General features: G+C 33.6%; 1 protein-coding gene across 1 annotated transcript; it reads right to left on the reverse strand.

Moving 5' to 3' along the window:
- Positions 1-1114: 1114 nt before the first annotated feature.
- On the reverse strand, positions 1115-8068 carry LOC134272844 (uncharacterized). The gene is made up of 4 exons (XM_062755011.1): positions 7804-8068; positions 7234-7469; positions 5789-5948; positions 1115-5508 (listed from the first exon to the last, which is right to left on the reverse strand). The coding sequence occupies exons 1-4, from the start codon at positions 8066-8068 to the stop codon at positions 1115-1117; spliced, it is 5055 nt and encodes a 1684-aa protein (XP_062610995.1).
- Positions 8069-14442: the final 6374 nt, after the last annotated feature.

Raw genomic sequence — 14442 nt, forward strand, 5'->3', positions numbered from 1 at the left:
TGTATATATGTGCAAGACATTTAGCGTTGTACTTGAATTAGAGGAAGTTCTTTTCCGCCAAAAGCGCTAAAAAGAATACACCGCCAAATGTAATACGGTTACAGTATCTACTGTTAGACACATGTAACTGAAAGATACCCACATTCATTTTATAGTTATAAATAAACCAATTTTCTATGACAATGACATGCAAAAACGGTTATGTCAGATCACATCTGATTTTTATCTCAAATACCAACCAACGTTTGAAATGGAGAGAATAAAAATAATATTATTCTTACAAAATACATCTTTAGCAAACATTCTTAGTTTATTGCATACGCAATGCTAGTTCCCTTCCGACAAGAGCAAAACATTAAACTCCTCCTTAAAATTGCCACAAAATCAAGTGTGACATACTGACAGACTTACAGCTATATAAAAAGATGAACCTGTGAGGAGGAAATCGATGCGAGGCCCCTGGTTTCAGCAGTAGGGGACTAATTCAATGCAAATCAAAAAGGAAGTAAAATATTTTTATTTTGGGTACTTTTCGTAAACTCCATTTTGCATAAAAAACTTCTGACCTTTTCAGATTGAAAATATTATTTAAAACACAACAACTGAAAAAAATTTGGTCAATCTAAATGCCCTTTATAAGCTATCATACATGTAAGTATTTGTTAAAATAATGATAACAATAAATACACAAAATTTCAACATAACTTATAAAGAACATCGTAATTCAGAAGAATATTCCATAAATATTGCTACTATCAGCTCGAGGCCATAAGATTCCATTCAATCAAACATAAATATTTTCTATATGATTTGATTCTTAGGTGAATAATGTACTAAAGTCAATATAACCCATTCAAGATATCCTTATTAAAAGAACTTTTTCAATGAGAAATATAGATAACATACCACAATCGATTGTCTTCTGTAGATACAAAGAATATTAATATTCATAAATTTATTATTCTTGGATTCGATTAATGCGGATACGTTACAAAGTCGAAAACTTACTTTTTTTTTTACACGTTGTCAATATTTTGATAGATAACGTAGATATGCCTTATTCTACGACAAAATCTAACCTCATTTATCATAGTTTTAATTTGATATCTCATTATTATGGTTTAGATCTGGTGGTAAGATGACGTTCCAGGATTTCTATTGTGTCCTTTAAATCACAAGCTTTAGCATAATGTAGAACATCCCGACCAGTTGTGTCCTTTATATCAATATCTGCACCCCATTCTATTAGTGTTGAAATGTTGAAAGGACTACATAATGCATAATAAAGGGGTGTACAACCTGCTAAGTTTTGACGATTTAAAAACTCTTTTACAAAAATAGTATATTGAATGTCTCGAATAAATAAATCGAACATATCAATACTAGGCGATGCTAAGAGCACATAATGCATTAAGGTATTTCCAATGGCATCTGTGTTTGAGAAGAAATCCATTCCTTTTCTTTTGCTTTTCATAAGTTGTTTCATTATTTGTAAGATTTCTTCTCCTAAAAATAAAAGTGGCCAAACCTCAAGTTCGAAGAAGTTTGAATCTAAATCTGAATTTCGAAAAGATTTGCGTAAAATCTCCTCTTGTTTTATCCAGTTTCGACGACTCGTTTTACCAAGTTCTGGACAGAGACAAGGTATTTTACTTTTATGAAGATTCCATATTTCATCAGGAAGTTTTGCAAGAATTATATTGTAGAGATCAAAATACCTGCCCTGCTTTAAAGCTCCTGTAATAATTTTATGACATACACGTGAACCATATGTATTTTCAAGATCCTTTAAATTACACTTCTTAGCATTATATCTCATAAACGTTCGTACAGTATCATGATTCTCAATATCAAACACTATTTCGAGTTCACCAAATTGTATGCGACCAATTCTGAACAAAGTTTCAAAAAAAATATGAAAGTTAAAAAGTGCATTTTGTAGTTCTGCAGATATAGCATCTCCAGATGTGCATCTTTCTAGAAACAATTTTACAATGCTTTTAAACTCGTGATATATCGCGTATACAAAGGCACTTTGTCCTTTGTTGTCCACTGCGTTGATTAACTCTGTTCTACTAAGAAGACTGCTGACCCAACATACATTGTTGTCTATTGTTGCTAGATGAAGAAGTGACTGACCCTCTTTATTTCTGAACTTAGCAATTGTACTTCTGTATTTGTCCAGAATCTTACAAATGTCATTTTCACTCACAATTAATTGCAACAAATGTCTGTAATTCTTTTCGTGTAAATATGCACCTTTTTCATACAGCAAATCACAAATATCGTAGCGTTGGAATGTAATTGCCATTGTCAAGGTATTTATTCCTCTGTTTGATTCCATATTGATGTCAGCCCCTGACTTCAACAGTTCCTCAACAACATCCTTATTATTATGTTGACAGCACAATATCAATGGTGTAAAACCGTAGTCATCACTTGCATTAATATTTGCCCCTTGAGATATTAGGAAGAAAATAACATCTCGGTGTGAATACTCTATTGCAATATGTAATGGAGTAGATCCTGCCTTGTCTGAAATATTAACCTTTGCGCCATATGCTACCAGTGTTGACACTATCTTGAAATTTCCGCGTAAACAAGCTAAATGCTGGGGACTGGAACCACGTACATTTGTAGCATTGATGTTTCCTTCATTCTCTGTAAACAATTGTACTGGAAGTAAACGACAAGCAAAGCAAGCTATATGCAAAGGCGTGCATTTTTCCTTGTCGAACGCATTTATATTTAGTTGATTATGTATGAGTGTCTGAACTATTTCCGGAAAAAACCCTGAACAGGCTATGTGTAAGAGTGAACGGCCATTAAGGTCAGTTGTTTTTAGATCCATTTTATTTTCAATAAAAATATCTGTTATTCTTTTAAGTTTTTTTAAAACAATTTGATCAGATTGATGATTTTTTTCAGAACAAGTTGCCTCTAATGCATAATGGAAAGCTGTCCTTCCTTTGTCATCAATTACATTAATATCTGCCCCGTTTTTTAAAAGAATAGATAAACAGTTATCGGACAAATTCTTTGCTGCAAAATGTAGAGGTGTTTGTTTATTGTCTGACGAAATATTTGCAAGTGCTCCGTTTGAGAAAAGGTAAGCAACAAGATCTGAATTATCGTTTGCACAACTGATATGAAGAGCTGAAAAACCTCGCATACTTTTCGCATTTATCTCCGCTCCATATTCTAAAAGTATAGAAATAATATCTTTATTTCCTTTGATGCAAGCTTTTTGCATTCCATCCTGTAATTGGTGGCTGTTTATTCCTTTCTTAATTAACAATTTTAGGATATCACAATCTCCATTAAGACAAGCTAGAGATAAGGGGGTATCGCCTGTGTTAGAAATTATATTGATATCACATTCACTTTCAATGAGGAATTGGACAGTTCTAACGTGCCCTTCCATTATAGACTTATGTAATGGTGTCAGTCCTTGAGAATCTTGCAAATTTATTTCTGCTCCATTACACAAAAGTTGTGCAACAATTTCAACGAAATCATTTGTGCATGAGAGGGAAAGAGGTGTTTCTCCATCTTCATCTCTTAAATTAACTCTAGCCTCATTGGAAATTAATATCTTTATCACTTCTAACTGCCTACTTTGACAAGCTGCATGAAGAGGTGAAATGCCATCTTGATTCTGATAGTTGACAGATGCCCCAAGTTGAAGTAAATAACAAACTAAACTGCAATGGCCATATAAACTAGCCACCAGCAATGGGGAAACTGTTTCGTCAAATAGTTGATAATTGGAAAGGAAGTCATTTTGTGAGCAAACTTTGATTTGGATGAGATATTCCAATATTTCTAGATTTCCAGTAATACAAACAAGTAGAGGAATGGGAACTTGTACCACTGGACAGTACACATCATGGCTCGAGATTTTCAGGTTTGTTTCACAAAACAAACAGTTATCATCGTTCTCCATTCCAAAATCAATAAATTCACCAAGACTACAAAAGACCTCACTATAATATTGAAAACATCTTTTCAAAATCTGAATATTTTCACTTAAGATTGCTAAATGAAGTGTGCTTGCTCGTTGTTCAAACATTGTTTTGAACAAAACTTCATTTTCTGACTCGAAAAGCTTATCAACAAAAGCTGCCCAGTTGTATATAATTGTCAAATGAAGAAATGTAACTCTACTATTTCCCAACAAATCTTCCTTGGAGAAAGAGTTATATGCTTTTATGTAATTCGATGGCAAATTGTTGCTTGTTTTCAAAAGCGTTTCCTCCAATACATGTTCATCTACTAACAGGTCATATAAACATATTTCAATTTTAGCATTTGGCATGCAAGGATTCTTGAAAGTATCACTAACCAGTCCTTGGCTGATATCTTTCTGTATTCTTTTAGTGTAAAAAGGCAGCATATTTTCGTCCAATTCTACAAAAAACAAATCTCCATTGTCGTCATCTCTTAATCTTCCAAGGGGTCTTAATCTATTTTGAAATATTTCCAAAGATGAGAATCGTATTAGGGTTTCTGGTGATTGTTTTCCAAAGTGCCATACAATGATATCCAACAGCTTAGAATGTGTTAAAGAAAATGTTGAACCAACATGTTTTACATACTTTCCGCTTTGTCGTTTGAGCGCTGAAAGTAATTCTGATGGATTAAGATCAATTTTACATTCTTCATGAATTTCATAAAGACATTCATAGTCTTCGTTCATTTGATGAAGATATTCAAATACTTCATTTTGGCCTGCGTTTGATAAATACAAATTAAGTTTATCTTCAGCAAGAGAACAACAAACTAGAGAACAATATTCGTAAATGCTTTCTGGTTTTGGGTCGTCCACCAACAAATCAAGCATAGACACGAGTTCACTGAATGGGTTGTCAAAAAAAGAAATCCAACGCTTTGGGTCAGCCCATATATTAACGTATAGCTTACAAAGAAGCGGAAAACAATCAATATGCTTTTCGAATATCCCCTTATGGAAATGCAGCTCACATTTTAAGTGAGATTCCAAGATCAGCTTTCTCTCAATAAAAGTTAAATGATTCTCTTGTTTTTCCAAGCTAAATAAGGTATTGGAAAATACCTTAATTCTTCTAATTGCACGGGTTGAGCTTATTACTAAACGACATGAAACAAGTAGTTTTGACTGAACTTGATCCTTGTTTTGCTTAAAATTCAAACATTTCATTATGTCTTCAGAATACCTTGCCCATTCGTTAGCTTGATCATTAACTGAATATTCCCCACATGGGTCATCAACGACAAAGACTTGTTGATTTCGTCTGTCGTGAAACGTCATAATTTCTTCAGGACGGTTGATGGGTATGATAGAAAATCCCTGTTTTCCCATTTTTAGGGCAATGTGATGAATTATTGCTGATTTTCCTGATCCTGGATGACCAACCACCACAACACATGGATGTTCTTTGATAAAGTTTTCAACAGTTACGGATGCATTTATTTCTACGAATACTTTATCTTCTTCTTCCCATGACTTCAGTTTTTCTTTAATTAATTCTACATATAAAACAAAAATCCAGTTATATAATCTATTTGTGTATTTTCTAAACTTTTCGTTTTTGCTTCAAACTCAACAATTAAACATTTTGATTTTTTTCCTCTATAACAAATCATTAATCATTTCTAAAAGTAAACTGGTCATTTCTTAAACATGTGGCACATTAACCAAATGTAAAGGTTATAACTATGTTTTCAAGAACTTCAGGTCACTAATACTTTAAGGTTTAAAAATGATTCCACATTTTTTATTTCCTAATTACTTGTAAACACAGATCACCTCTAATATTCCATGGGATAGTTTCTGACTGCTCCATCATCAGTTGTTTAATTTTCAGAAAAAGCTCCAAAACGAGCTCTCTTTCAGACTCATCAATTGGAGAAAATCTTAAAGCTTTAGCTTCATTCAGTAAAGCAGAACCTCCAAGTCTTCCGATAGCCTGAAAGGATATGATTTCTTAACAAAGTTTCTAAAAAATAAACAATTCTTTTGATTTAAATTAAAAATGATGTGAAAAAATCTTCACACATTCATATATGAAACAATCATTAAGTCTTGTCTTTACAGATGTAAAAGATTCTGCCAAGGCAAGGTCAACTTTAAAAAAAATGGTTGCTCTCTCCAGATCGACTGGCTAAAAATGGCCGACTCAAAGAAGGATATGGAGATAACGAACAGTATTCAATACTAACGTCCATTTAACAAAATAAGAGCAGAGCAAACATGGACCCCCGAAACATCAGAGGTGGGATCAGGTGCCATGGAGGAGTGAGCATCCCCCTGCCGACCTGTCACACCCGCCGTGTGCTCGTTGTCATGATCAGGAAATAACGGAAAAAATCCGTCGTCAATTCAGTGTATAAATAATGGACTAACAAGTGGTATGAAAAACGTCAGTCAGCATTTGACTTAATGATAAATTGTATTTGCTGATAAGGTCATTGTATCGACCATAGAACTTACGAAATGATGACTTTAAACGAGACTGTTGATATTCTTGATTCATCAACTTGCTTGTCAATAATTTACCTCGTTTACGAAATTGTTCATACGTAGAGCACGCTCTTGCGTATCGAATCAACTGAGATATATATACTCCGTATGCAGGTGATGAAGGTATATTGCTGCATAAGTAAGGGAAGTTGACGATAGAAAAGTTAAAGTCATCACGTTTATCATATAGCTTGGTTGTTAGATTACCATTAGTGTCTTTTTCAAGTAAAATATCCAAGTATGAAGCAGAAGTGTCGGACTCTGTGGTATCTTTTATCTCAAGCTCACCACGATATATCGTATCGACGTAGGAATGGAAATTATCATTATTAATTGACAATACGTCGTCAATATATCTAAATGACGAGTTGAAGGCAACAGCAAGTGTTTTCTTCTTTCACGCATAAGATTTTGCATAAATTCTGCTTCATATGAATATAAAAACAAGTCTGCTAATAACGGAGCGCAATTTGTACCCATGGGAATTCCAATAGATTGTTGGAATACCTGGTCTCCAAAAACCACATAGCTATTGTCAATCAGAAACTCAAGCATCTTCTTGATGTGAACTTCAGAGTACTTATGTGTGCAACCAGAATCTGTTTTAACAAAATAATTTTTCAAATGACCAATGACGAGGTAATCTTTTTTTCAAATGTAAGGTAACATGTCCCTCTGTTATCAATGAATTTTAAGATTTCTTTCATCTGGCTAAAAATAGTTCAGCTTACCCCCTCTACATCTGTCCAGCTAGCATTAAATTCACTTGTGTTCATCCTTGCATCTGTTGAATGCGCCACCCTGTTTCTGTAAAACTTTATTCTTGCTATGTCAGCCCCATCACTAACTTCTTGTTGATTGGGCAGATTATCAAAACCGTTTCTTGGTGCTTGTGTAGATGGACTCATGTTTCGTAAAAGGCAAATTAAAAGGGTAGCATCAAAATCCCTTGACAAAGGGTTGGGAACTAAATTAATTGAAAATGAAAATTTGGAAAGTTTTGGTGAGAGAGAGAGAGAGAGAGAGAGAGAGAGAGAGAGAGAGAGAGAGAGAGATCTAAGAATGTTTATAATTATGTTTTAAACTTACTAAGACAGTATAAAGACATTTGTGATTATTTTCTGTAAAAAAAAATGTAATTTTAATTTCAAATGCAGGGGGGAGTACATATCTCCTGCTAGCCAGCAGACCACTACTTATACTTTATCTGAACATGATTACCGAATTTATCATAAAATGTCATATCTTGATTTCCTGAAGTTGTTTAATATTGACAGGAATGTCTTTAACTACAAATATACCTCCAAAAAGTGTGTCCCACTGAACCTGATTTATTACTTTTCTGGCCTTTAAGCTTAACAGTGTAGGTCTCTGGGTCGCTAGGTCAGTAACAAGGTTATTTGGAGGATGAACTGTATCAAAATGGACTCTTAGGGCCTTTGGTGCTCTCTTCAGAATCAGATTAACAAATCTCAGGAAATTGGTTTCTTCTGGTGACACAGTAGGCGTGGTTCCCGTGGCTGGAGCTCCTGTACACGAAGGTACAGTAGGCATAGATGAAGCCATGATGAATTAATTTTGATTTTGATGTTGTTGTTTGATATTTTCTCACATTGTCATAACGCCCGGATAGTAATATAACATTTTCTGTAAATGAAAAAAAAATGTCGAATAAAAAAGTTATCTCAATGTAAAATTTTAACCTGAAATCAGTCAAAAAAGAAATCACTTATACGGGTTATGCAATTGATAACCTTCTCAAAATTTGTTTAATATGTATTTCCCAATTGAGAGAAGTTTCTTTCGTATAACAAAAATCATTTTCCACTTTTGCATGACGTCTAAATTAGGATATATTTACATTTTAAACCACTGACACATATTCCTTTCCTTTAATGATTACTGTAAGGAAATGACGATCTGGGTCCAAAATTCCTTCAGCTGGTTTGTTTAAGCACAACCCGTTGAAAAGAGTTTTAAAATACCCCATTTCCTTCTCCTTTAAAGCTAAACACGATTCGTAAATGTAATGTGTCCGCCATTTTAGTTCCCAAGTCTAGCTACCCTGCAGACCCTTATAAATAGGGCAAGAAGTAAAGACTGTTCAGTTTAATCAGTCGACATTGGTGTAGACGGACGTATGCTATACGGGACATGGTAGCGAGAATAATAACGTAATACTTCGTCTATTGCAGGAAAGTAAGATACCAAACAAATTTACAATTATTGTTGTATAAGTCAGTACAGTATACAAACAACATAGATAAACGTAACTGCAATAAAATATAAAGGTAATGCAAGATAACCAGCACGAAAACGGATCGCCATTCCACGCCGATACCTGTGACAATAAAGCAGTCAGGAGTAACGAATGCGACGAGTATACCGTAGTATTGATGTATCGTAGATAATGCTATCAAAAATGGCGTATGCCTATTTACGAGTTGTGTTCAGCTTTAAGATCTTTTTGTTTACTTTGAATGCGGTATTGTAAACGCCTACGTGTATTACAGCTAGTAATAGCATTTAAAAACAGGGTCAAGGTAATCAGCAGTCTGCTGATTTGATTAAAAAAACTAAATAACATGCAAACACATTAATGAAAGTGATTTGTAAGGAACTTAATGAATTTTGCAAACTAAACATTGCTTAATATTGTAAAAAATAAAAGTAAACACTTAAAGTCCTCGTAACAGACATGTCAATGGCTGTCACGCCTCATGGTCACGCCACCCAGTCCTAATCTAAAAACAAATAAACATCTTTTAAAGGAAAAAGGAATCGATGATAAATTGGTAAATAAAACTTACCTGAGGAAAAAAATACCGTGTTGCCTTTCTTTGATTCGAATAGGTAGTTGATTTAGTCAGATATCCGCCATTCTTTTAGTCTCATTGCGCCACCTAGGCACTAGGTAGTATGAAATGCATTGGAGCAAATCAATTGCTACCACAAAACAAAATATATTTATATTCATAAAATACACACAACTCCAAACAGTATGTGCAGTCGTTCTGTCATCATCATTGTCCTTATACACGGTCAAATTCTCGGTTTAATGACTTTCGCTTCAGAAACTTCTACGCATATTTTTTCCTATATCGCTTATTCAAATTTAAGATGGAAATTTTCCTTTTTAAAAATAGCTTATCTCACCCTTCACTTTTCTCCATTATTGATTTCTGAATAGAATGTCATAGTGATTATGACTATGATAATAATTATAATAATAATAATATAGAAATATTTGCATATCAAAATATTATCCCTTAAGATTTTTTACAAAAAAAAGTTCTCAAGAACTACAGGATGAGAATTTTTTCCCAATTGTGAGGATTGAAGTCAAAAATCAAAGTACTGAAAGAAACGAAGGACGGATGCATGAATACTAATTTTGTATTGCATAATTTCATTACATAAAGTTTTGTATAAACAGTATGCTTCATTACGCAGCACAGTTAACGTTACAAAAAAGAGGCGGAGCCTAATTTGTACGGGAAAACTTGACTATGACATCATACACAATATACGTCATACAACATTTCTTTAAAATACCACAAAATGAGTTTATCTGCTAATTTAACCAGTTAGAAATCATCAAACTACATAAAAACTTACTACAGTGTGTTGTTTTGTCGTTGGTTAAATCCCACATAACAAGTTATAAACAAGTCACTGATCGCATTACACCTGATGTAGGTTTATAATTATATGCTGTGTGTCCGTTATTATATGTTGCGGTTCTATTATATAATTATATATGCCGTGGCTTCAAAATTATATGCTATGGATGTATTTTTATATGCTGTAGGCTGTAATGATTTGAATTGCAATCCTTTTTTCCCAAGAATGTGCTATTATTTCTATAATTCGTTATACCTCATTTCATATTTGTTTCAAATTCCATTGGTGAGTCAATGTTAGCGAAATATATATCACATACGGAAACTGGTCCTAGTCTTAGACCCATCATATTTTCAAGGATTTGATTATTAATATTTCCATTAATTCGTGTAGAATACTTTTTAGGTTAAATCTGAGTAAATTATTCAGGTCTGCTGTAGTCAGGGCATGGACTAAGAAAATATTATTGTCAATCTCTCTGCAAGCCGTTTCAACAGCAGACATTAGCTCTTCTATTGCATCTTTGTGTAAAGTGATGTTAAAATATAGTAAATACAGCTGCGTTAACCTTTCGGTATAACTGTCTTTTATGAGATATAATAGACCTTCCTTTAGGAATAAGAAGATAAGAATAGATTAGAATTCTTATCATAGCCTTTTGTGTCATTAAACACAGTTAAGAATCTGAGTGATATACCTCTCCTACATGTAACTAATTTTGGAAAAAAGTATACATGTGTATTATTAGTTTCATTAATTGCTGCTACATTCTTACTTCTTAGAAAACAAACTGAGAAAAATCCTTTTAAGTCCGAAAAACGTTTTATTAATATCTATGATAGTCAAGTTTCGTACTTTGTGTATTGTTAATCTCCGTATTTTCAGTTCATTTTGTATTGTTAACATAAAAATTATGCCTACACAATTACTTTAAAATATTTGCAATTTTCCTCTGCCTTAAGGATGGGTCCGATGTCTTGGATAATAATTAAACAATTTAAATCACGATGTTTTATTCTTATATTTATATACTGAAAGAAATAAAGTAACATTGTTGATAAGGATCGGTGAAACACACGGCTGCTGTTTTTTACCTGAATACAGTCAACCTACACCTATCAAAACTTTCTCGAAAAAAGTATAATGTTATTTTCATTAAATGCTGCTATAGTCTTACTTCATAGAAAACAGCCTGAGAAAAATCTTTCTAGGCAAGAAAACGTTTTGAAAATATTTATGGTATTAAAGTTAAGTATTTTGTTTTTGTTTTATAAATCTCAGAGTTTTTAATTGCATGGGTATTGTTAATATAAAAAAATGCCTGAATTATTTATATATATATGCTTCATTTCCCCTCCCTTCTAAATAATAATGTCTTTTGGATACGCCACCACTTACTGGTGAATAGCTGCAAATTTTGTCCTATACTCGACACTCAGGGTCATTGGGCAGGGAGGGATCTTTTTCGTGCCAGCACCTACTGCGACACGCGACCTCATCCGAAGTACCAGTCTTCACGTCTCATAGTGGAATTCGAACCCGCGACATAAGGATCAATTAGAGCGACTCTAGAGCAGACGTTCTAACCAGTGCGCCATGGGGGCGACTGAAATAGAACTCCGTAATGGCCCATTCATGTTAAAGTGACTATGTGAATGGAAGATATTCAAGATGTTTGTATTACTCAAGAAATACTTATTTTCGATGACATTTTTTCTCTTTACCTGGTTTTTGACATACATATCAATGGTAGTTTTCTATGGTGTAAATTCAGCAACAAGGTTACTGTGCTTTAAATCCTCTCTAGAGAATCGTTAGAAGTCTGAATCGTCTAAAGACATCCTAGACCTGGCTCCAAAACTATAAACTTAGAACAGACTTAAGGCAAAATTTAGATTTTAATATTTTCATTGATATTTAATAAATATGCTTAAAAACATGCTAGTTTGTTTCATATTTTGATTCAAACATGACTTTAAAATTTTGTTTCATTTTGAAATTTATTTCAAAAGTTACATTGATTTGAAATTTTGAATTAAGTCTATTATCAATTCATGGTCTTGGGGCCTGGTCCCTATCCACTGAACAATGAGTACTTTTGTTACAGGTTCTGCTCTCTTTATGTTTTCCTGTGTGTCTTTAAATTTATTTTGTCGCCCGCGTGGCACAGAGCGTCTGATCTAGTGTCGAGGAGTAAGGAGATTGATTGATTGATTGTATACTATTTAACGTCCCTCTCCAGAATATTTCACTGATATGGAGACGTCACCATTGCCGGTGAAGGGCTGCAAATTTAGGCCTATGCTCGGCACTTAAGGCCTTTGAGCAGGGAGGGATCTTTATTGTGCCACACCTGCTGTGACACGGGGTCTCGGTTTATACGGTCTCATCCGAAGGACCGCCCCATTAAGTCGCCTTTTACGACAAGCAAGGTGGTACTGAGGACCTATTCTAACCCGGATCCCCACGGGATGAGTAAGGAGATGATTCGTACGTCGAATCGAATCCAACTGTTGGATCTGCAAACCTTCGGATGAGACCATAAAAATCGAGGTACTGCGAAGCAGTAGGTGTATCGACAGCCGACTTGAAGTGTCAAATCTTCCATAAATAAAAATGTAGATACTTAATAAACCTCTCCTAAATACACTAAAATATCAGCAGCAGATTAAAATAAACAAACGGGTAGAAATTCTTTAGGTTTGGGATCTGAGATAGGGATCATATTCTTGCTAAAACGAATTTATAGAAGAGAAAGATTTTTTTGGCCGGATGTCTGATTTGATGAATAGAGAACTATGCGATGGAAATTATTCATACATGTGACTTGTGTTGTTCCGAGCCTCAAGTGTAAGCTGATATATTAAAATGCTTCCCCTTCGATGGATACACAGAAAAAAAAAGGTATACATGTAACTGGAAGGATTTGTATAAATCTAATCCGTTCAAACCCTTGGGATTTATCTGAACCCTTCCTCACTGATAACGCAGAATTGGTTACGATAAGATTTTTGGTGCACGAGATCCTGAAAATATTGCTCTCAAGCGTTCCTGAAGTCTGAGACTAAGAAAAAAGAAATTGAATCTGTTTAGCAGTGTTGATTATGCGGTTTGAATAAATAATATTATTCGGAGACTTACGAGGGTGACATGCTTGAAATTAATCTGCCATTAATGTAAAGGTAAGCAAACAAGGTTTACTTTATATTTTAATAACGTAACGGAAATGCAATACCATGTATATTTAAAACATATTTTCAAACAATCTAATTGCAATTTATCTGTTGTGCTGTAATTAAATTGGTACATAGTATTAGAATCAGCAAATTGCAAAAAAAAAATCTTACAAATTTTATAACATTTAACAGGGAAACGATGACTAGATGAGTTACATGTGTGTATCTACAAATAGAACTCTGGATCTATTTGAGGAAGTAAATTTTGTTGTCAGATTGCCAAGAATAATTTCATCGTGCATGAAATCTACTTTTTTGTAAAAGAATACCATATGAGCATTCCAATAAATTCTTTGTATTGATTTGACCCTGCAAATCTAGGGGGAAAAATAATAAGCTGTATTTAATATTCCTTAAGAGATTCTGGAAATTGGTCAGTCGCCCTTTCTCTATGCAGCTCAGAGAAAAAGATGAACTTACCTTGGATTGAAATCAAGGGTTCTTCTAACATGGTCAAACTTTTTCTAATTATAAACTTAAATATTAGTTTTGCAACATTTTCTCTTTGATTGGCTTGCGTGATAATTTTCAATGTATATTTTAGGCACACATGAAAACATACAGAGACCAGTCTCTGTTACAAATGTACCCCCATTATTTGGTGATAGGGACCATGTGTAGGATGTTATCAGACAATTCTGTAGAGAGGATTAAAAGCAAAGTTACCTTGTTGTTGTATTTATACCATTAAAAACTGCAATTTTAAAATATGTCAAAAGTCAAGAAAAAAAATGTCATCGAAAATAACTATTAATTGAATAATCCAAACGTCTTCAATATCATTGATACTACACACATGTGCTCTTTGAGTATACCTTTATTTCTTATCTTAGAAATGAAGTCGTAGTTTGAACTGTTATTTTATAAGAATGACTTTTAAAAACTTTTCGAATTTCATTCGTTCGAGTAAAATCGAGTTGAATTTCGAATGAAAATAGTAATGAGGAGGTAGATTTATCTAGTTGTGCACTAAAACAAATCGAAATCAGTTTTTATATTATAGAGTACCGAGATATAAAAATAATACATGAAAAAATAGGTTAGCATAAGTGGTATTGTTTAACACATGTATAAGGAAGG

This window comes from Saccostrea cucullata, unplaced genomic scaffold (genome assembly GCF_032062105.1).
Source record: "Saccostrea cucullata isolate Sc308-1 unplaced genomic scaffold, CSIRO_AGI_Scuc_v1 ctg7870, whole genome shotgun sequence".
NCBI lineage: Eukaryota > Metazoa > Mollusca > Bivalvia > Ostreida > Ostreidae > Saccostrea > Saccostrea cuccullata.

Bases quoted from the DNA above. Each gene is read 5' to 3' on its own strand.
- LOC134272844 (XM_062755011.1), bottom strand. From the start codon at position 8,068: ATGGCTTCATCTATGCCTACTGTACCTTCGTGTACAGGAGCTCCAGCC. The intron at 7,470-7,803 runs GTATATTTGTAG...CAATTAATTTAG, and splicing joins GTGGGACACACTTTTTGGAG to TTCCCAACCCTTTGTCAAGG. The intron at 5,949-7,233 runs GTAAGCTGAACT...ATATCCTTTCAG, and splicing joins GCTGGACAGATGTAGAGGGG to GCTATCGGAAGACTTGGAGG.